Source organism: Rhinolophus sinicus, linkage group LG05, assembly GCF_036562045.2.
Source record: "Rhinolophus sinicus isolate RSC01 linkage group LG05, ASM3656204v1, whole genome shotgun sequence".
In the NCBI taxonomy this organism is placed as follows: Eukaryota; Metazoa; Chordata; class Mammalia; order Chiroptera; family Rhinolophidae; genus Rhinolophus; species Rhinolophus sinicus.
In genome coordinates, this window is record NC_133755.1 from 168,874,671 (window position 1) to 168,897,672 (window position 23,002).

General features: G+C 40.8%; 1 protein-coding gene across 2 annotated transcripts in view; it reads left to right on the top strand.

Moving 5' to 3' along the window:
* The first annotated feature begins 403 nt into the window (after nucleotides 1–403).
* UST (uronyl 2-sulfotransferase) overlaps nucleotides 404–23,002 on the top strand; it is a 263,875-nt gene continuing 241,276 nt past the window's right edge. Inside the window, exon 1 of one of the 2 annotated variants that reach the window (XM_074333694.1) lies at nucleotides 404–1,172. In XM_074333694.1, coding sequence (XP_074189795.1) covers nucleotides 926–1,172 — 247 coding nt within the window. In that variant the 5' untranslated portion in view covers nucleotides 404–925. The remainder of the gene's footprint in view (nucleotides 1,173–23,002) is intronic. The other variant, XM_019746947.2, reaches the window with a different exon arrangement.

Below are 23,002 nucleotides of genomic sequence, written 5' to 3' on the forward strand. Positions count from 1 at the left end.
CGATGAGCCTGGCCCTATGGGGAGTGTGGACTTCTAATTTACACCACTTGCTCTGTCACCATCTCAGCAAAGCCTTGGATCTGTGTCCTAGTACCTTTTATCTGCTTTTTGCGAATAGCTCGGGATACAGAAGGAGAAGCAAGTTTCTGAGCTGTAAAAAATATATATACAGTAAAAGAAGTCGTGCTTCTTCCTGCCGGTGACTGTTTACGAGAGGGAAGTCAGCGGGGCCCCCAAGAGGTCGCTGGTGGCGCAGGAACTGAGACCAGATTGTAGAGAAAGGGGGAAGGAAAAAACACACCCAGAAACTTTCTTCCTTGTTGCGAATAATCGCCGCGCCCCCCGCCCCTCCCCAGGCAGAGGCAGTAACGTGACACCGAGAGAAACCCGGAGACCCAAGCGGAGAGAGGGAGGGAAGAGGGAGGAGAGAGGGCTGCGGAGAGCCGGAGGGAGAAAGGGGAGGAGAAGGAGGAAAACCCCTGTCAAGGAGGTGGAGCGAGGGGCTGGTGTCCGCCTCCTGTTCCTCCCTGCCGTTTTTTTAGAGGAGCCTGAACCGGGACAAAACACGCCGAGACCGACAGACACAAAGCCGGGGGGTCCACGCTGGCGCTGGAGGCGAGCCCCGGCGGCCGCGAGCGAGCCCGAGACGCGGCTGGGCGCGGGGCGTGGGGGCGCTAGCGGGCCGGGCGCGGGCAGCGCCCCCCGGACGGGGCCGGGCACCTCGGCCGCTCGGGCCGCGGCGGCGGGGACCATGCCGAGGAAAGTCTCCTGAGCCCTGCAACTTCGGCCCCTCCCCGCCCCCACCCGGGCTGCCCTCCGCGCGGCCCTGCCCATGTGCAGCCGGCCGGCCGGGCTCTCCTCTTCGCAGGCGGATGGGTGACCTTTTCCTGGCACGGGCAGGCTGTGCGAGGCGGCGGTGCAGGCGATGAAGAAGAAGCAGCAGCATCCCGGCGGCGGCGCGGATCCCTGGCCCCATGGGGCCCCTCTGGGGGGCGCCCCTCCTGGACTGGGCAGCTGGAAGCGCCGGGTCTCCCTGCTGCCTTTCTTGCGCTTCTCCCTCCGGGACTACGGTTTCTGCATGGCCACCCTGCTGGTCTTCTGCCTGGGCTCTCTCTTCTATCAGCTCAGCGGGGGACCCCCTCGCTTCCTGCTCGACCTGCGGCAGTATTTGGGTAAGGAAGGGAAGCAGGCGCGAGGGCGGCGCCGGCCGCGCAAAGTTGTGCCGGGGGGGCGGGGGAGTGGGGACGCGCCGGGGACCTCGGGTGCCAAGCCCTCGGGTTAATGCTCCAAGGCTCCCGAGATGGGACGCTGGTGAGCATGGGTGCTGCGGCCCGGGGCGCCTGCTGCCTCCCGCGCGACCGTCCGCCTGTACAGAGGCGGGGGCGCCGCTGGGTTGACGGGCCCGACAGGTACCCCGGGGCGGGGCGCTGCATACCTTCCCCGCCTCCGCCACCCTATCTGGAGCGGAGTGCAGGCGTGTGTGTACGAGTGGGTGTATATTCAGGCCTGACTGTGTGCGGAGAAGCGAAGAGAAGGGATACCCTTTCCCTGGCATTGTAGTGACCGAAGTCCTGTCCTGTTCAACGATCCCGGTCGTGACGGGTGGGTTTAGCTCCTCTCCATGGTCGGTTCAGCGAATTCTGCCCCCGCAACTTTCTCTCCTGCCACGGGCCTGGGTGACCCAGGGGCAGTTTTCAGGCTCCGCGCCTCCTCTGAGCTGGCTTGTCCTTTGGCCGCCCCTGCTCACTCCGTGGCCTGCAGCGAGTGGGACGTGGGGAGTGGGCTGCACCGGGAGGTCTGGGGCTGTCTGAGGGCACGGCTCAGCCTGGCCAGCAATGTCACCTGCTTTGATTGGACGATCCTCTGCGCTGTGTGTGTCTCAAGCCAGAACGAGTGTGTGTGTGTGTGTGTGTGTGTGTGTGTGTGTGTGTGTGTTGGGGTGGGGGTGGTGGTGTGCTTGGTTTATTAGGAGCGAGGCCGCCTATTTTTAGCAAAGGTAAGGATGGGGTTGTACCCAGAGTGAAAAGAGCGACTCCAAGCCGGAGGGCGTGACCCACAGCTCCCTGTCCCGGCGCGGGAAGCGCACACCCAGGTCCCCGCACGACGCTGGCTTGCGCGCCCTGGCTAAGGCAGGATGCAAATCTTTCACAAGTCTGTGGCCAGAAGTCTGTCAGGGAAGTGGTAGACATTGGGAGGGGTCCAGCTTCTTGCACCCGACAAACCAAAGCCACCCGACAAACATCCGGCATCTGCCTGACGCGAGCGGGTGCGCAAAGGGAAGCCGCTGAAGCGCTGGAATCCTAATGGACCAAAAGACTCCAGCAGGCTGGATGGAGGCTGCTACACTTACCCACCAAAGTCTCTTCTTCTCAGAAGCCACAAGTCTCGATAGCACACCGTTTTCGAAAGAAAAACACCACTTCAGCAAAGTGACATATGTGCACTTTGAAATGTAAACGCAGCATTTAAAATGTGCATTGTGCATTGTACAATGTACATGTGCATTTTGAAATGTAAACGCCGATAAAGTAATGCTCTGTCCATGTAGAGAAGCTCAGATTTTAAAAGTAACATTTCTAGTTCTGTAGAAACTTTGGGGAACTATGATTTTGTAAGATGCTTTAAGGAAAATTAAAGGAAAATATTGTCCAAGTAGATTTCCAAAGTACAATCTTGAGCATCTTTTATTCCCCTCCCCCCAGAGGATTTGGGATAATACGCACTTTTATTAAGGAGTCAAATCTCTTCTTTTCCTGAGTTGTGTATTTTGGAGTCTCATAGCTTTATAGGCTTTCAGACACCTGCTAGTGCCACAAAGGTAACTAAAATGTCATGATTCTGATACCCTTCTTGGAAATGGAAAACTCTGGGAGGAGGAAGGAGCAAAGGCATTACTGAGGGTGAAATCAAGAAACTTCAATATCTGTCACGTTTACCTTTGACAAATTCAGCCAAATACATGTATGCAGAATTTAGTATTGTCCTTATATATTTCAAAAAATGAGGCCTGATAAATTTGGAGGCCCAGTTGGCAGAAGGGTGAATTCACCGCATTCACTCAGGGAACCTGGAAGAACTAAAGGATTGGACATTCCTTCTATTAGTAAATGATCATTAAATTTCTGACTGACATGATGGGTTAAAAAAAAATGACATCATTGTGAACTGAAAATAGGACACACTTGTCCAATTTTGGTCCCTGTTGTTTTGTTACATAAATACAGTGATTTTCAGGAAAAGTGGGATTGTGGTCTTTAAGAGGGTCTAAAATATACCCTTAATAATACAAGGCCAAGGTATCTGCAGAATTACTTTCTCCTTGTTTCCTCCATTCTATTATTTTAGTGTCTGTCAAAACAAAATTTGTGGTTAGTAAACACATCCTCTCAATTTCTCTTGTTAGCAAATTTTTGGAGGAAAATATTATTAAATATAAATTCATGTAAAGTCAAAATTTTCTAAATCAAAATAATATTAAAACAAACATTTTTCTGGACATTATTTTAATATCGTTGTAAGTTATACATCTGATACATAGCAGCTATTCAATAACTATTTGCTGAAATAACTGAACCTATTGTATCAAAATACGTAGTACGCTGTTTAAGATCTTGAATATTGAATATTCTCCGAGGAAAGCCAAGAGATGTGACCATTTACAAGAAAGCTAACATTATTGTGTATGTGCCAGGCCATGCATGTGCAGGATGACATTGTATCGGCACAGTAATGTTTTAGGTAGTTTCCACTGTTAGTCCCATATTCAGTATGGGAGAAATGAGGGCAAAGAGATTTGCTGACTTGCTGAAGGACACACAGCAAATAAAGCAAGACCTGAACCCAAGTATGTCTGATTCAGGTACTCCTTGTATAGTACTATGGGCAGTTTAAGATATAATATGGAAATATACCCAAGATGTAAGTGGGAATCTAAAAGAGTTGACTGGTGATAACTGATCATATTTATCTCCACGATTTCACTTTCTTTTTCTTGATACTTCTACTCTGAGTGTCTTGAGGGGTCAGCAGAGAAGAGAAATAATTCAAGCAGCTGGTGTGCCCAAAGTCTACCTTCCTGTATTCATCTCCGCGATGCTGTGTCCATGTACTAGGGATCTCAACACCCCAGAGCCACACAACTGGAGGTGATGGGAATGGAATCTTAAATTCCTGATCTTCTCTTTCTCTGCCAGGTGTCCTTCTTCTAGGCTAGTGGTTCTCGATTTGTGGTCTCTGGGCCTGCAGCATCTGCCTCACCTGGGAACTTGTTACAAATGCACTTTCTCAGGTCTCATCCCAGACCCACTGCATTAAAAAGTCTGGGTGTGGAACCCATCACTCTGTGTTTTAGCAAGTCTTCCAGGTGATTCTGATGCTGGCTCAAGCCCAATAACCATTGTTCTAGAACAAAGCATTGCTTTCAGGAAGCTTCCTACGTATTTGTGAGGAAGAGGAGAGATGAGAGAGAGGTAAGCTATCTATAAAGTATTTTAAAGGTGATGTACATGGTTTCATTTTTTAAATTTCGACTTTTAAAAATGCATCTGCTTTGCTGCTTAAAGGGAAAGACAAGGGATTGTCTTTGGGAAAGACAAGCCAACATCTGCTGGCCCTAGCTGGCTTTAGACTTTCTGCGGTTAGGAGATACAGAGAATGGGGTGAAGCAGGGCAACCCAAAACTATAGTGTGAGGAAGGAAAGAACAGGAGTCTTTAATGATGCTTTCTCTTCCCACAGCAAGCGGGGTCAAACTGTTCCTTCTTTCTAGTCAGTTTGGGGAAAGGCAAAGCCTGTTCTCCTTAAAGATACTTTTTGCCTTCAACAAATTTGAAAAATGGAAAGTAAGTTTGGGGGAGTAAGCATGGATAACTGTTGTCTTGAATTTTTCCTTCTTCGAATTGGATGGAGGGAGAACACAAACATACAATGGGGTAAATAGGTGAATATAGCAAATGCTGTCCTTAAACTTGGAGACCACAGTCTTTTCAATTCAGTGAAATTTCATATTTTTTGAAGTGCAATTCAGACTTTGATTTTCTAAGGAAAACAAACAAAAATCAAATAAAATCTCCCCAGAAATTAGGTTATGGTGCAGCTTCTGCCACTAGCCTCATTACTTATGAGTTGTGGACCCATCAAAAACTTGGATTAACTCTCATTGCATTGATGTAAACTGAATAAGCCAGATGGCTTACTACTGATCTTATGCAACCAGCAAACACTAAGGATTTATCATCAAGCCTTGGATATGTGATTTAGCCTTTATGGGAACTATATTTGTTGGATTGATGTCAAATTGATATGCTTTCCTTTCCATTTTTAATTTATACTACTTTAAATGGATATATACTACTTTAGTTTTCAGAATTGCCAATCTTTATATATATTTAAAATGAGCATGACAGTTTTGAGTCAAAAAAAGAGAGAGAAAAAGAGGTAACTTTATCGAATTTAAAATTCTCTACGTTTAAATGAATTTAAAGGAAAATGTGAAAATAGATATCCAGATCTGTTACAAAATAGTTTCTCTAAACCTTAAAAGCCAAATTTAATTTTTCTTCTGCACATCACGTATGGTTTAAATATAGTACTCCAGGCCCCAGACAGCAATCTAGGAAATGAATGCATAAAATATGATGTTATCAATAGAAATTGTTGACATAAAAAGAAAATGACATTCTTGTTCATAGCTGCAAATTTATCTTATAGGGTTGGATGGGGACACAGTAGCACTGTATTAGAGGAAGAACAGAAAATGGAATTGCACTGTGGCAGTCTGTTCCATAAACACATAGAATGAATGGTGAAAAGCATTCTGCCTTGTAAACTATTTTTAATGTAGACTAGTCTCAGTATGAATTGTTTAAAAATACATATAAATATGTATTATCTGGATACTGTCTTTCTTCAAATTCCCTGTCATCAAGCCAAGTTTAAAACACTAGTTGGTTTTGTATTTGAGAAACTAGAGTAAAAGTGGTCAAGTTTTTTGAGTCCCGAGAGAAATAATATATTTTGCTTCCCCAAAGGGAAGCTGCAGGAACAGAAACAGAAGCTTGCCCTCTCTGCAGCTCTACTCCACTGATGGACAATGATAAAGCATCTTATTTGGTGGACTGTAGCCACTAGAATTATTAGGAGTTATAACTTGCTCTTTTTTTGGAAGGAAGTAAGACTTGACCACAAAATAAATTTTGTCTTATCTATATTTATTTTTATTATAGAAGTTCAACTTTAAGCAAACAGTGATATATCTATATCGATCTATATCTATATCATTTATGTCTATATCTATATCTCCTTTTATTTATCAGAAATGGGGACAGAAACACTAATCTGTCACCAAAAATTCCTATTTGCAGAAGTCAAAATTGTAGCCATTATTGTTCATGAAAATTCCAAATGAAGCACATTTCAGTATATGCTATTAATTTCTAAGCAGCTTTACTGAGATATAACCCTCAGACGACATAATTCGCCCATGTAAAGTTTCAGTTGCTTAATAGTTTTCAATAGTTTTCTTTTTGGTATAGTCATAGGTCAGTGCAACCATAGCTGTAGTCAATTTTAGAACATTTTCATCACAACAAAGAGAACCCCACTGCCCTTTAACTATCACTTACTATTCTTCTTTCCCCACTTCACCTAAGGGGTTACTAATCTACTTTCTGCCTCTGTAGATTTGCCTATTCTGGACATTTCATAGAAATGGAGTCATTTAACATGTGGTCTTTTGTGATTCTTTTCTTTCACTTAGCATATTGCTTTCAAGATTCATCCATGTTGTAGAATGTATCAGTACTTTATTATTTTCATGACTGAATAATATTCCATTGTATGAATTTTATTTGTCAATTCATCCATTGATGGATGTTTCTGTCTTTTGGCTACTGTAAGTAGTGCTACTATGAACATCTATATATAAGCTTTGGTTTGAACACCCATTTTCTGTTCTTTTGGATGTATACCTAGGAGTGGAATTGCTCAGCCATACAGTAATTCTATGTTTACCTTATTGAGGAACTGCCAAGCTGTTTTTCACATTCCACAGTGGCCACACCATTGTATATCCCACCAGCAATCTATGAGTGTTCTACATCCTTACCAACACTTGTTATTTTCCAGTCTTTTAATTATAGCCACCCTAATGGTGTGAAGTGGTATCTTATTGTGGTTTTGTTTTGCATTTTCCTAATGATTGGTGATGTTGAACATCTTTCCATGTGCTTGTTGACCATTTGTATATCTTCTTTGGAAAGATGTCTATTTACATCCTTTGCCCATTTTTGAATTAGGTTGTTGTCCTGTTTTTTGAGTTTTAAGCGTTCTTTATATATTCCGGATACTAGACCCTTCACAGATATGATTTTGCTACTTATTTTGAAATTGCAAATGATGATATTGGTTGAAACAGAATACTGGTATGTATTGTTTTCTATATCATAAGTATGCACCTTCTCAAGGAACGAGAAATTCATTTTATACTTTAGTCACTTTCAAAGTGCTAAGTACAGTGTCTGGCTATATAGTAAAACCTAAGTAAATTCCTAACAATTGGTTGAAAACAGGGACCTCTTCAAAAGAATCTTGGGGGTCTTTTTTTGCAGTTATAGATGACTTCAAATATTAAACACTTTGGTTGTCTGCAAAGCTCTAACGTATGATAATTCATGGATAGCTAGCATCTGTCTATTTTACAGATGTCACAAAGATTACTGTGACTTGGATGTGGAATAAGAGCATAGCCAATTTTGAACAGGAGATTAAAGTATAATGGATGGGAATATTTCGTCTTTGTATTTGCTCACTAGAATGGAGCTGATGAGCTCAGCAGGGGAAAACATTTGGGTACATTATGTTCCTTATACAATGTATGAAAGGCTACCAAGGAAATTTTGAGCATTCTCCTAAAATTGGAATTCATACGCAGTTCATTTTTTATTCCCATTGTGGTAGAATATACAGGACAAATATATAGGAGCAATATTTCCTATATATGTTTCTCTTTAGGAAAGTAACTTATGCATTTTAGAAAGAAATGTTGTTTTACCAAAAGGGTTAGAACTTTTTAGTAGGTTTTAAAAATATATATTATCAAAATAGGAAGCTTTAAAATAAGTACAGGCAGTTCCAGACTGCTTGGTGGAGCTTCAATTTGAACAATTCGTAACTCTCATATTAAAGAGCCAGAGAGCTGTTTGGTGTTCAGAGTATGCTATTCCTCTTGGTCTTTCTCTGGTGTTATATCAGTTTTATCTATAATTTCCCAAAGATAGCCACTGGCTCATTTTTCTTGTCTCATTGCCTGCCTTTGCTTCTTCTGTTGCCTCTGTGTTGATGGTTTAGGAAGCTAAAATGCCAATGATGATCTCTGAACTCCTGAAGTATTTATTTCCTGATCACTTCTGAAGTTTTGACATTGTATCCTGTATTGTGATAATTTGTGGGCGAGCTGCTTGAAAGGAGCAAGCTTAGTCAGCGCTTTCCACCTCTCCTCTGACACCTCTCCTGGGTGCTCTGCACAGGCCTGCAGGAAGTATCTGTTGATTCAATATATTATTTGCTAAGCAGACTGTTCTTCACTAGGGTTCCTAGCCTGTTTTGTTTGGTCACTGTTGTAAGCAGAGAATGTGGGAAGGGGTGCCAGGAAGGATTCGAGCTCAGTTGATGTCTACCGCCCATCTCTTCCAGGCTGTTTGAAGCATATGCTCCAAGCAAAGGCATGAAAACCACCATGACATATAGTTCTATAAACATTGCCTTCTGTGCCCGGGGATCACTGTCCACCTCTTACCTGTAGAGATTTTGAAGTAGATTTGTAGGGCTCTCCCTGTAACTAAGAATACCTGAGATCAATCTAGAGGTTTGGCTGCAAACAACTAGGATGCAAACTTCTTGTTTCTTGTCATTTTCCTGAACCCAGTTGTTTTGGGAGTTTGCAGAATAGCAGTTTATTTCTCTCTCTAGGTCAGTGTCTTCCTTAGGTAGCAATTTGTGTTAAATTAGCTACAACATTTCAAACATGACTTTGAGTCTTTAAGAAGGTGAGACCATAAGATGATGTGGTTTTTGAAATAGCAGCATAGTGGATTTTTATCTAGAACCGCAAAAAAATAGACTATAAAATTAGGGCTCAATGCACAAACCTATTCACTCTTGTTTGATGAAAGACGTTGAAATAACCTTAAGTCATGGCTTTGATTAAGTAATTCTTACTCCATTCACAGATGATTTAAATAACCATACTGCACTTCTGGAAACATCATTGATTTTTTTTCAAGTTCAGTGAGTCCGACTTTTATTGTCTTGATGGAAATAAACATGAAAGTATTCTGAAACATATAAATTCCTTCGGTCAATCATTCCGTGAATATTCAGTGAAGGCCTACTGTGAGCCAGAACCATCAGACATTAGAAAGAATATGTTTTAAAACAGAGATCTGGGGGTGAATCACTGTGCAACCAGTTATTAGCTGAGAGTACTTGGGCAAGTTTCTTGACTTCTCTGAACCTCAGGTGTTTTGATCTATATGATGAGATTAATAATTGGTGTTTGTAGGGTACTCCTCTAACCCAAAGCCCATGATTTGAACTCGACAAATGTCAGTTTTCTCACCTTCCTCTTTGCTTTTCTCAGACTCTCCTTCTGGGACACATACACACGTGCGTACACACACACAGACACTAGTGGAGTGTGTAAATTCACTCATGGCCTGGCTTCCATTTGAAAGAAACATTCTAACCAAGAAATACGAAGTTACTGAACTAGTATTTTTGTGGCTTATCTTGTCACCCTCACCCTCAGATTGGGAGGGGCCCTTCAACAGCTGACAAGCTCCAGTCTTTTGCCCCGTTAATTATATACACACAAACCTTCCTGCTTCTTATCCTCTCTTCCACTTCCTGGAAACAGTCTTTAAAGAACACATTCTTTGCATAGCCTGCCTTCCTCGGTTTTGAATTAATCCACACTTTTTCCCCTGCATTCACAAAATAAAAATAGTTGTGCAGAGGGAGTGCAGTGCAGCTCACTCTCTGGGGTCACCAACTGTCCTAGGGCTGGACTAGTGATTGAAAAGTCCCTCCCTTTCCAACCATCATAATGCCAGGCATGCACTGGGGCTGCCACAAGAACTTCTGCTGCTTAGGATGGAATCACCATGCCCGGTAGTAGGGCCACCGTCTTCTCTCTGCTTCCATTAGAAGTCAGGGCAACAGCAGTGAACCAACGTAGCGGCTCCTGTCTTTGCCAAGAGGCTGATGGACATGCTTCTGTTTCCCAGTCTTCACTTCTTCATGTTGCCTTTATCTGCCCAGCCTCTGATGGGTGTTGGGGCAAGTGAGACCCACAAGACCATTACCGTCCATTGTAGCTGGTCACCCAAGTCCTTGACAAGTTGACAGTAAATGTGATTTTACATTATTTAGTAGAAAGTTAAATGTTGCCCAGGAAAACTATGACCTTGTGATTCCAGCACGGAACTTCTTGCTTTGATACGAAGGCTGTTTGACATGAATGACTTCTCACTGGATAAACGGAACTACCAGGTGGAGCCATGTGGGTTGATGGAAGGGACACTGGACATGGGTCTGGAAGGAGTCCCCAAATAGTTCAGTGGTCAGTGCTTTTAAGTCACATGAGCCTGTTAGGCTTACGTTTCTTCACCTCTGAAATGAAGAAGCCTGATTAGATCTATGAGTTTCAATTGTTTTGCTTTCCTAGAACCCCCATCAGCAGCAACGTTTCCATGTGGTCTTGATGGTCTGTCTAGGAATATGTCCCAGTGGCCAGGAGGGGGAGAATGGGCTGGTTTGGAGTTCTTTAAAGAAATATTTTAGCTGATTTTTATATGCAGCCCCAGGGATGGTGCCTCTTTTCTCTTTAGAATCATTGAATTAGGTGCTTTCTAAGGCCCCATCTACTTTTAAAATCATGTGTCGAAAGAGATAAGCCATTTAATTGTAGCAACTGAAAATATAAGACTATTTCCTTTGAAGACAAATGCTTATTTAAAAGATTGCAGGAGTCAAGTGGCTAAGGCAAGTAAAATACACAAAAACATTTTAGGCCATCATTTTCAAAGTCTTAATCATAGGTGGTTGTTTTGTTTTGTTTTGTCTTCCCAACATCACCAGTTTGCCCCAGCCTATCTGGGCCGTCAGGGGAGACTCTTGCTCCAGAAATCATGGGAAGCAGAGTGTCCCTAGGAAGGCAGAGAGAGGAGGCAGAGGAAGAGATGGCTTTCCAGCATTCAGAGCCTAACAATGCTATAGGAAGAAAGAAGGAAAACGAGTAGGGATAAGAAACTTGTGTTGTTCAAGAAGGCCTCTCACAGCCTCGGCCCTGCTGCCTGCCGCCGAACATTCCACTCCTTGGTGGACAGCTCCAATGGCTGAGGGGTTCTTCACAGTGTGGTGAGCTACTTACTGCCTTGTAGCTTCCAGCTGCTTCTGCTCGTTCTTCTGGGAGCTATGGAGAATAGTCTATTTGACGTCCTTGTCTTTCAAAGAATTGACATGAAGATGACTATCAGGTCCACCCACGCCCACACACACAAATCTTGTCCAAATCGGTCTATTTTCCAGTAGTTCCTCATCTGAAGTCACTTGCAGACACAGAAGGCACAAACCACAAAGGAAAAAAAAATGACATTCAAGTAAAACCTTCTGGACAATAACATCCCACGAAGAAAGCAAAAGGACTCAGATTGGGGACAGATGTTTCTCTAAGAAATGGGATTAATATGCAGATAGATCAATAAACCAATAAGAAAGGAGCATTCGCGAGATAAATGCACAAAGACTATGAGCAGGCATGTCACAGAAGAGGAAACCCAAGTGGCCAATAAGCATATGAAAAAATGAAATGATTTTCATTCCCTTATGCATCTTATCACTTTCCTCTGTCTATATGGCCCTTCACTGGCCCGTAGAAATGAGGAATTTGCCAATTCCCTCTGTTTGTGCACCTACTTTGTGGCGAGGAGGCACTATCAGAAGTGACTCTCTCGGAGACCGTCTTCTTTTCAGAATGACTGTAGCCCATCCACCACAGTTCTGTAGTTAATAGAGGTGAGTGGAGCTGGGGGCAGCTCTCTGGAGCCCTGTTTCTGGCCCTAAATACAAAATCTGAGTTTTGGGGGCCACATTTCTGTTGGATGGTCTGACCACCGAGAGGCCCTTTTCTACACTCAAAACCACAGCCAGCAAGCCCACTCAGTTAATAGCAAATAGCCCCCTGCCTTTTGCTCTGCTTCCCTCCATCTCTGAGACTTGGCTGAGTCTGTGAGAAGCACAGGATGAAAGGAACTGACGTGGTGCTTAGACTACAGCATCTTGTCTTGCCTGGAAGTATTTTCTCAATATACGAGAAAACATGGAACTGACTCATCTGGTTGGAGTTTTACAGAAATGTGATTGCAGATTTCTTGTGATTTCATTCTGCTTTGGTGTCAAAATTCATTCGACGTGCCAAAAAATGTGTGTGAAATCACATTCAGATTTAGACTCTTCAAGAGGAAGTTATTTTTACCACAGCAGGGAAGAAAACAGAAAGGGACGATTGGCAGAGAGGCCAAGGCAGGGCTGAGTAAGGAGGTGAGGTGTCTGAACCATTGGGGCTTGGATACGCTTGCATCTCCAGTCTTGCCAGACTGGCCTGGGGATTGTGGTGTGGTCACCTCTTAGCAGGTCGAGTGAGGAGTTCCTGTGTGGAAGACCTGCCCGGAGGAGAGAAGAATGTTGACATAACCTCTGAGTGTGATGCCAGTTTCAGCAGTGTGGGGTTAACATTGGTTACTCCTGAAAACGTGTTGTGTGCTCTCCAGAGCAGTCCATAGAAACCAGTCTCTGACTGAGGTCTGTGTAGGACACGGATGTGAAAATGGAGGAAAGGATTCTGGAAAGCTGCATAAATATGAAAACCAAATGACACAGGGTCTTTATTTTGCTTTAGCGGATGACAGGATGGAGGCCATATTACTTTCTTTGCCTGTGCTTTTCCCAACTCAAAAGGCTGTTCTTGGTTGCTTGCCCAGCAGAAATCCAAAGCCTTACGGAGTAGGCAGTGTTTGTGGTTATGTCCTTCTCGTCCTGCTGTGAGATGAAGCGGTTTGCAGAAATTAAAGGGAGGGAGAAGGAAGTATTTGTTAGCACCTGTAACCTCTGTCATTTTATTGACCTTTTCATCTGGGCAAAGGATCGCTAGAGCTACCATCTAGTGATAATATTTTGAGTGTCATTGTTTTGTAGCTTGAGGGTGAACTTTTCAAATGCATTTGCACAATACATTGTTCAAGTCTTCTTGTGATTTTTTTTTGCGGGGAGAAATGTCTTGAAATGTCCATAGTTAACAATGGTGACACTCTGTTTCTGGCCCGCACTCTGGCTTAGACAGTGTATGTAGGGGCATGTTGTTAGGTGTGCTCCCTAGCTTGGTAGGGAAAACATACTTGGAACAGTCTTTGGTTTCTGGAAGGGCTTTTATCTTGGTGTTTCATTTCTTTTACGGCATAATGCATGGCTGTTTCAAAATATAGCCCCCTTTCGCCAGATTTTTCCTGGCCACCATGTTGGAATGAGAGGCGACTTTTTGTTCATTTCAGAGTAAGACTTGCGCACAAGGCTTACACTTCATTGAAGTTTCACATCAATGAGACTTACAGGATCAGAGAACATATGTTTTCCTATTGCTTTCATATGCCTACCCGCCTTCACATGTGGCTTGGCAGTCATTCTCTCTGTCATCTCTTCCATCTCTTCAGGTTCATTCCTTCAACAAATGTTCATCAAAGCTGGTATATGCTGGGTGCTAGAGATAACGTGACTTTATCTATAATCTTTTATTTAGTTGTGACTTATAACACTTTAGCTTTCAGCTTCTCTATACCAGCTCATCTCAAACTTGAATGTGCATTCAGATCACCTGGGGATTTGTTAAACTGTAGATTCCAGTGTCCTAGGTTTGAGATGAGTGGGGCCTGAGATTTCTGCGTTTCCAAAAAGCTCCCTGGTGTTATCCGTGCCCTTTCAGAGAACCACACTTTGACTAGCAGTGGTCTACACTGTAGCATTTCTGGGAAGTAATACTTGCAAACAGACAAGTAAGTCAGGGTTTAGCCTAGCGCATTAAAGATCTGTGCTATTAAACATTTTATAAACATTTTTAACTGAATTTTCATTTGCCAATTTGTTTGAATTTAAGAACATTAGATTTTTCTTAAGTGAGAATCGCACAGTTGCCTGATTCAAGTTTAAAAACGCTTATTATTTTTTAAAATTAATTTCTGTACTCCACAGTATTGAAATGCAGGCTGTTTGTAAATTTGTGAACATATGTATTTTGATCTAATGTCAAGTTCATTAGTAAGCACAGGAAGTAAAACAATTGGTCTTGGGTGCGAAGTTTTTTCAAATAGTTATTGCAGATTCTTGCACTGTTTTCAATTTTGATGTTGAGGCATAGTATCAAAATTTGTTGCCAAGTGACCCTATTATCCAAGTACTCCAGGTAAAGATTTTTTTTTTTTATGGTCAGAGCAAATAATTGGATGCACATAGAGCAAATAATGAAAATGACTCAGTGTAATGCTTTAAAAACACAATTTTAAGAAATAATGAAAGCAGTTAACACATGCTCATTATAGAAGGCTTGGAAAATAGAGAAAAGCACAAAGAAGAAAGTAAAAAGCATGTCAGTTCCCTCACAACTGCTTTGTTTTGGTTACATGCTTCATTCCTCCACTCTGCGGTATCATAAATGTCACACCACGTCTTTACAGGTTTTTCTACATTGGTTTTCTTGGTGGCATAGTGTCTTGTGAAAGAACAATCATTCCTGTAGCGAGGCCTTTTTGATATTTAGCTCATTTACAGTTTTTCATGATTGTGCATAAAACGGTGATGAACATTGTTAAATGTTTGCATTCTTCTCTACTTCCCTGGGATAAATTCCTGGACGTTGAATGGCTGGGTTAAAGTGTGTACCCATCTTGAAATTGCTTTTAATACTAATTGCCATATGTTTTGGTGTATCTCACCTGCAGTCTATAACCTGTTTTGTTCGTACCCTGATAAACACTGGATATAATCTCATAAAACTCCTCTCCCACCCATTCAATTGAGGAAAAATGATACTCTTATGCTCTAATTTGCCTTTATTTGAATATTGAACAATTTGACTGTATTTTTGTAAGACCTCTTTTTTTATTGGAATGATGACGTTCCCTTTCCCTTTGTTTTTCTTCTATAAATGTGTTCTTTCTCTTATGAACCATAAGAACTTTTTAGAGATAAAGAGTACGAGCCCTTTGCCATAGGTGCAAATAATAGGCTCCTCATTTTTTTGTTTTTAATTGCCCTTTAATTTTTAAAATGTTTATCTTGTATTTTTGCTGTGTACTAATTGACTTGTTTTCCATTTGTCATTTGTTTCTTTGCTTTTATGCTTAGAAAGGTCTTATATCTTGACATCAAATACATAATCTCTATATTTTCTTCTACTTCCCTTGTCATTTCACTTTTGCGTTTACTTTTAAAATCCTTTTCGCATTTATTTTGGGGTAAATTAACTCAGTGATTTTGCAAGTCTAGCTGGAGACAATATCATTCCTCAGAGAATTGTACCATTCTTCAAAACAGTATTCATTCATTTTTCAAACATTACAACGAATTGATTTGAGCTTAACTCTTTTTAGAGGATTTGAAACCTATGTTTGCCGTTTAATCCTAAACTACTGAGGGTAGGAGGACTTCTGAGGCCATCTGGTACCTCTCCATAGTACAGTTGGTCCGCAGTATTCTCCGGGGATTGGCTCCAAGACCCCCGATACCAAGAACCTTAGATGCACAAGTCCTTTAGTCGGCCCTCTGTATCCGCGGGTTCTGCATCCACAGACATGGAGGGCTGATTATACTAGAAGTCGAAGCTGGGCCTGGGCCTCTTCTCCTTTCTCTGCCTCTCCCAGCTGTGCCTCTCAGCATAGGCCCCCCAGCTCCCCCGCCTGCCTTCATTGCTTCTAGCGAGAACATTTTGTGTGTCAGTGCACTGCGCAGTCGCTCACTCTGTCCAGGCAGACTTGACCACTCTTCTTGCTCACCCTGCCTGAGTTGCCCCAGTGCAGGACTGGGCAAATTAATAGGTCTCAGCCTACTGGGTCCCGAGCACAAAATGAGCACCCTTCTCACCACATGCACCCTTTTCAGTTTGGCTAGAAACCTTAGCTGAGAGTGATGGGTGACCTCCCTAAGGACAGCCCAGCTCTACCAGCCCTCAGCCCTTTGCAGCATCTTGGTAATAGGGACAGCATTCATTGGACACTAATTTTTTATAAGCACCTAGATGATAATAAGGTGTTTAGTTCCTGTGGGTTGTTATTCTTTTTAATGTTTATGAAATTCAAGCACAGACATTTAAAGACCAGCCATATAATCTAGTAGAACTACATTTTCTTTTTAGGAAATCACTTTTTTTGTTGTTTCTGTGAATTTGCGTTTGACAGGATGTTTAATATTACAAGAAGCAGTGTAGTGTAACAGAGCATTGGGCTTCAAATCAGAAGTCCTCTGTTTGAGTCCTGGCATTGCCACAGTGCAGCTGTGTGACCTTGGGTAATTCACTTAACCTCTCTGAGTCCCTGTGGGAATTTTAGAAGGACTCTTTCAGTTCTAGAACAACCACCACCAGATTATGAAGAGAATGCTATCTGGTACTATGCTGCCTGGAATACTGTGAAAATTTGCATTTATATTTCAGTATTTGCTAATAAACATCTTCATTTTATCTATGCGGAAGCCTAACTAGAGCAGGTGGCACTCCAGAGTACAGGAGCCACATTACATCACTGTGTTTGTGTGTGTGTGTGTTGTATGAACAAATAAACAAACAAACAATTCTATCAAAACTCTGCCTTCAGGCATTCACGAACAGTGGTTATTTGTTGTGTATATTCCTGCCCCTTCTGTCACTTACAGTTTTTTTAATTTATTTTTAAAATTATTTTTATTTTTCAGTTACAGTTGGCATTCAATATTACTTTGTATTACTTTCATGTGTACAGCATAGTTAGAAATTTATATAATTTACGAAGTGATCCCACAAATTAGGCTAGTACCCACCTGGCACTGTGCATAGTTATTACAATATTATGGACTATATTCCCTATGCTGTACTTTATATCTCTGTGACTATTTTGTAACTACCAATTTTTACTTATTAATCACTTCACCTTTTCACCTTTTACCTGAACTCCCCCCCATCTGGCAACCATCAGTTTGTTCTCTGTATCTATGAATCTGTTTCTGTTTTCTTTGTTTGATTATTTTGTTCTTTAGATTCCACAAATAAGTGAAATCATAAGATATTTGTCTTTCTCTGTCTGACTTACTTAGCATAATACCTTGTAGGTCCATTCATGTTGTCACAAATGGTAAGGTTTTATTTTTTTTAAGGCTAAGTAATATTCCATTGTATATATGTACATCTTCTTTATTCAGTCGTCTGTTGATGGGCATTTAGGTTGCTTCCATATCTTGTCTATTGTAAATAGCACTTCAGTGGACATAGGGTTGCATGTATCTTTTCGAATTAGTGTTTTAGATTTCTTTGGATAAATACCCAGAAGAGGAATTGCTGGATCATATGGTAGTTCTATTTTTAATTTTTTGAGGAACCTCCATACTGTTATTCATAGTGGTTGCACCAATTAACAATTCTACCAACAGTGCATGGGGATATAGCCATACTGACAGGTGTGAGGTAATATCTCATCATGGTTTTCATTTGCATTTCCCTGATAATTAATGACATTGAGCATCTTTTCATATGCCTATTAGCTATCTGTATGTCCTCTGCTCATTTTTAATTGGATTTTTTTTGATGCTGAGTTGTATGAGTTCTTTATAAATTTTGGATATTAACCCCTTATAAGATGTGTCATTGGCATATGTCTTCTCCCATTCTGTAGGTTTTCTTTTCATTTTGTTATTGATCTCCTTTGCTGTGCAAAAACATTTTAGTGTGATATAGTCCCATTTGTTTATTTTTTCTTTTGTTTCCCTTGCCCAATAAGATATATCAGAAAAAAATGTTACTAAGAGCAATGTCAGAGAGTTTACTGCCTATGTTTCCTTCTAGGAGTTTTATGGTTTCAGGACTTACATTTAAGTCTTTAATCCATTTTGAGTTTATTCTTCTGTATGGCGTAAGAAGGTGGTCCAGTTTCATTTTTTTGCATATATTATCCATTTTTCTCAACACCATTTATTGAATAGACTGTCTTTACCCTACTGTATATTCTTGCCTCCTTTGTCGTAGACTAAACGACCATATAGTGGGTTTACTTCTGGGCTCTCTATTCTGTTCTATTGATCTATGCGTCTGATTTTATGTCAATACCATGCTGTTTTGATTACTATGGCCTTGTAGTATAGTTTGATATCAGGTAGCTTGTTATCTCCATCTTTGTTCTTCTTTCTCAGGATTGCTGTGGCTATTTGGGTTCTTTTGTGATTCCGTATAAATTTTGGGATTATTTGTTCTAGTTCTGTAAAAAAAATGCCATTGGTATTTTGACAGGAATTTCATTGAATCTATAGATTGCTTTGGGTAGTATGGATATTTTAATGATGTTAATTCTTCCTTTCTATGAGCACAGTATGTGCTTCCATTTATTTTTATCTTCCTTAATTTTTTTTTCTTTAATGTGTTATAATTTTCCAAGTATAAGTCTCTTACCTCTTCGGTTAAATTTATTCCTAGGATTTTTTTTGTTTGTTTGTTTTATTTTGATACAATAGTAAATGGGATTGTTTTTTAATTTCTCTTTCTGCTAATTCATTATTGGTATATAGAAATGCAACCAATTTCTGAATATTAATTTTGTATCCTGTTACTTTACTGAATTAATTTATCAGCTTTAATAGTTTTTTGATGGAATCTTTAGGATTCTCTCTATATAGTATTGTGTCATCTGCAAATAATGACAGTTTTACTTCTTCCTTTCCAATTTAGATGTCTTTTATTTATTTTTCTTGCCTGATTGCTGTCGCTAGAACTTCCAATACTATGTTGAATAAAAGTGAAAATCCTTATCTTTTTCCTGATCTTAAGGAAAATGCTTTCAGTGTTTTCCCCATTAAGTATGATGTTATTTGTGGGTCTGTCATATATGGTCTTGATTACATTGAAATACGTGCCCTCTATTCCCACTTTGTTGAGAGTTTTTATCATAAATGGATGCTGGATTTTTTCAAACACTTTTTCTGCATCTATTGATATGATCATATGATTTTTTTATCTTTCGTTTTATTTAGGTGGTGTATCAATTAATTGTTTTGTGGATATTGAATCAAACTTGCATCCCACGAATAAATCCCATTGATCATGGTGTATAATCTTTTTAATTTATTGCTGAATTCAGTCTGCTGATATTTTGTTGAGGACTTACTGATATTTGTAAGAAGAACCTCCCACAATAATGTAAATTAAATTTCAGTCTATTGGATATTTTTATTCCTTCCTTATTCTCCTAAAGGATTACTGCCCTAAGACCTTTCACTGCTTCACTTTGAGTCGTGAAGAATAGTTTAATGATTAAAACTTTTAAAATATTTACCTTGTGATCATTTGATAAGATTCTAATTTTTAAATATTTTTTTCAAAATTGAGTGTGCTGAACACGGAGAGCTTCTCATAAGAGCCGCTAGTCTATAACACAGATATATACATTCATTATCTTCGTGCATACATTTGTGGTAACAAAAATTCATCCACATGCCTTGGGGAGCACTCGGGAGAGAGGAAATTAGAACAAGAGGGCTTCACGAAGAGGTGACACTTGGCTGGGTGTCGAAACATAAATAAAAGTTTGCTGGGCTATGATGTGGGGAAAAGTCACTGCAAACAGAAGGAACAGTACTTGTAAAGGCAGGCCAGTGGGAAAAATGGTGGCACTTCTGGGTACACCGGGCAGTGTAGGGTGGCTGGGGAGAGACTTTGGGAAGAGGAAGGGAAGTGGGTGGGGGAGTTGCTGCAAGGTAGACTCCTAATATAAAAGGATAGATCGTGGTGCAATGGGGAAACCACTGAACATTTTCAGACCATAGTGTGATAGCAGATTTGGTATTCATGAAGATAAATCTGGAAACAGAAAGCCATGAAAGAGCCTAAGCAGGTGTCTGAAATGGTCTTTAGATTTTAATAGCAAGTTTATAAAGTATTTGCACAGGTGTTATTACACTTGCTTCTTTCCTCTCCCGCATGGTGGGTGTTCAGCTCATGGTGGGTGTTAAGCTCGCTTTGCAGATGAGGAACCTGAGTCCAGAGATGTTTGAAGGACCCTGTGTTGCTCAGCGGACAGAGTGGGGGAAAGAAGGAGTTCTGCATCCAGTCTAGGCCTTCTCAGGCACAAGTGGTCTTTTCCTTTTCACCCCAGGCCATATGAAAACATACTTCTACAAAAGTCCTCAAGTATTTTTCTAACTCTTTTACTGAGACCTCTCCAAGTAGTTTCATCTTGATACAGAAAGTTTGACAAGAAAATCAACTTAACTCTTATCCTGAAGGTGTTTATTTAGTATAATGTAGTCATGTCGATTTGCCTCCTTGCTGACATTTTCCTGTTATGATAACATTCTAAAGCTGATGGTTTATTTTCTCTGATTAACTAAAATGGGGGGAAGGGGAGAATCCATACTGCATTTTTATTAGGATAGGATATAACATATCTTGAATTGATGATTCATTTATTTCGGTAACTTTGATCATGCCATTTTGTAATAGATTAAGTTGGCATTTATGATATAATTTCTTGTTATTTTAAAAATGACCATTTAGTGCTCGCTTTGGCAGCACATATACTAAAAAAAATGACCATTCACTGAGGATGGCAGGTTTGTTTTCTCTGTATTTTCATGGAAGATTCTCTAGAAGTGCCTCCGCTTATATCTTACCTAAGTCCCATATGATAGGGCTGTGGATCTTGTATTCTGCGTGTAGCTTTTCCTAAAGCAGTTCTGCCTCCCCAACCCCTGCTGGAAGACATCCACCCCTATCTCTGATGACATCTGCTCTGGGAGATTTAAAGCGAAATAGTCTAATCATTTTGTTTTGGTTTTGTTTTATTTTTAACCAGCCATAGGTTTCTAAATCTTCAATTTTGTTAAAACACAGTGGGAGGAGAAGGGTCTAAGTCACAGACAAATTGAACTCTGCTAAAACTGTCATGGATAGGTAGGTAGTCTATTTGACCAGTTGAGTTTCAGGACATCTTTTTAGAGAAGAGGTGAAGGGAAAAAAACACTCGGGTGATGCTCCAACCTCAATGAGCCTGTCTGAACTTGCCCAGGGTCTGGCATTTATTGGATTCTACATGTTTATTAAAGTAACTGTAACATATACCCTGAGTGAGAGAGTTTTTGTAACTATACATTAAATATATATCTGATTTTTTTGCAGGCCAAGGCAAAAGAGAATAAAACATGTCATGTCACCATTATCTAGTATAATATAAGAAGCATACCTATTCATTGGGAAAGGACGGCCTGTCTTTTCCTACCTCCAAATTATAGAAGTGTATTTGATCTTAGAGTATTATAAAGGACAATATCTTCTGCACTTTTTTTCACCCTAGATAATGAAATGTTTTCATGAGGCTGGGCCATACATTGGCCCTTTATTAAAAAAAGTGAAAAGCATCATATTAAGTCACAGCTCAGCGATGGCGATTTCCTGGACGCTGAGCTGTTACAGTTTGGGTGTCTTGCTTTTCAGTCGGTGTGTGTGTTCAAAAAAATGGGTATTGAGCATGGCCCTGATTGTTTCTCTCAAGTATCAGTTTCTTCAGCTTTATTTTTGGCAGGAACAGGAAAGCAGTCAGTTGAATGATGCTAAGTGCCGAGGTGTAGAAGTTCAGTGCAGTTGAGTGAATTTGCATGTTGCAATGGTGGATGACTAAACAGTGGGAGTGAAGTTCTGGTTCCTTCCCCTTCCCAGGTTGGGCAGGCCATTTGGGATTTGCTGGGCCTGATGGAGGCCTGGGTTTGGATGAGGTCCTTCTGGGTCTCAGCGTGTTTTCTAATCAGCAAGACATGGGCTCTGGCAGCCGAACTTGGGCCAGAATCTTTCTCAGAGGGAGAAATGCTGAATAAACATATTTTGAATGCCTTAACAGCTGACTTCTTACAGGACTTTTATGAAAAAGCATCTAACATGCTTTCATTGTCAGTGAGAGAATAGAATTCATTGTACTGGCTTTTCTTCAATGGCTTTCAAAATGATTATTTTTATTATTGACCCCTCTTTCCAAATCAGCAAACTTTTGTTAGTCTTGCCATATTTTGGGCACTCTTGGGTACATGACCTTGCAAAAATATATAAGGAACTTAAAAAAAAAATCATGGAAATAAAGGCTATTATGAAATCAGTTATAAAGTAGGTTATAATATGGGACTTAAATTTTTTTCCACATCTTTTAATGTCACCTAAATTTATATGAATTAGAAAATGGCTAATTTTTTTTCATGTTTGGAATAAGATGACATGCATAAATTAAGAGTCTAATTTATTTTTCAAGTGTAAATGAGGTAAATGGAAACATCAGGAGTCTCTCTCTCTCTCTCTCTCTCTCTCTCTCTCTTTCTCTTTCTCTCTCGCACATGCATATTTTTAGTACACTGGGACTGGCAAATATTCAAGTCCTTGCCATCTGGTGACATTTTGTTTATTTTTTATTTTTACAGTACATCCATATTTTTCTATTGTTACCTTTCGAAAGGGACAACGTAAGTGACAGATTTAAGAGTAAATTTGTGAAATCGCACCAATGCCAGGTGTCGGGTTCTGTGGCATCTCAGAATCAGGTTTCGTATACCTTTGGGCACTTTGTGCACAAAGACTTTCCAGGGGGAATTGAGCCGGGATTGTTGGAGAGAATCAAATTCTCAGTCAACTGCCCCCTTAGTCCTTTCTAAAACTGATCTCCCTGAGAACTTGTTATGCTGCCTCT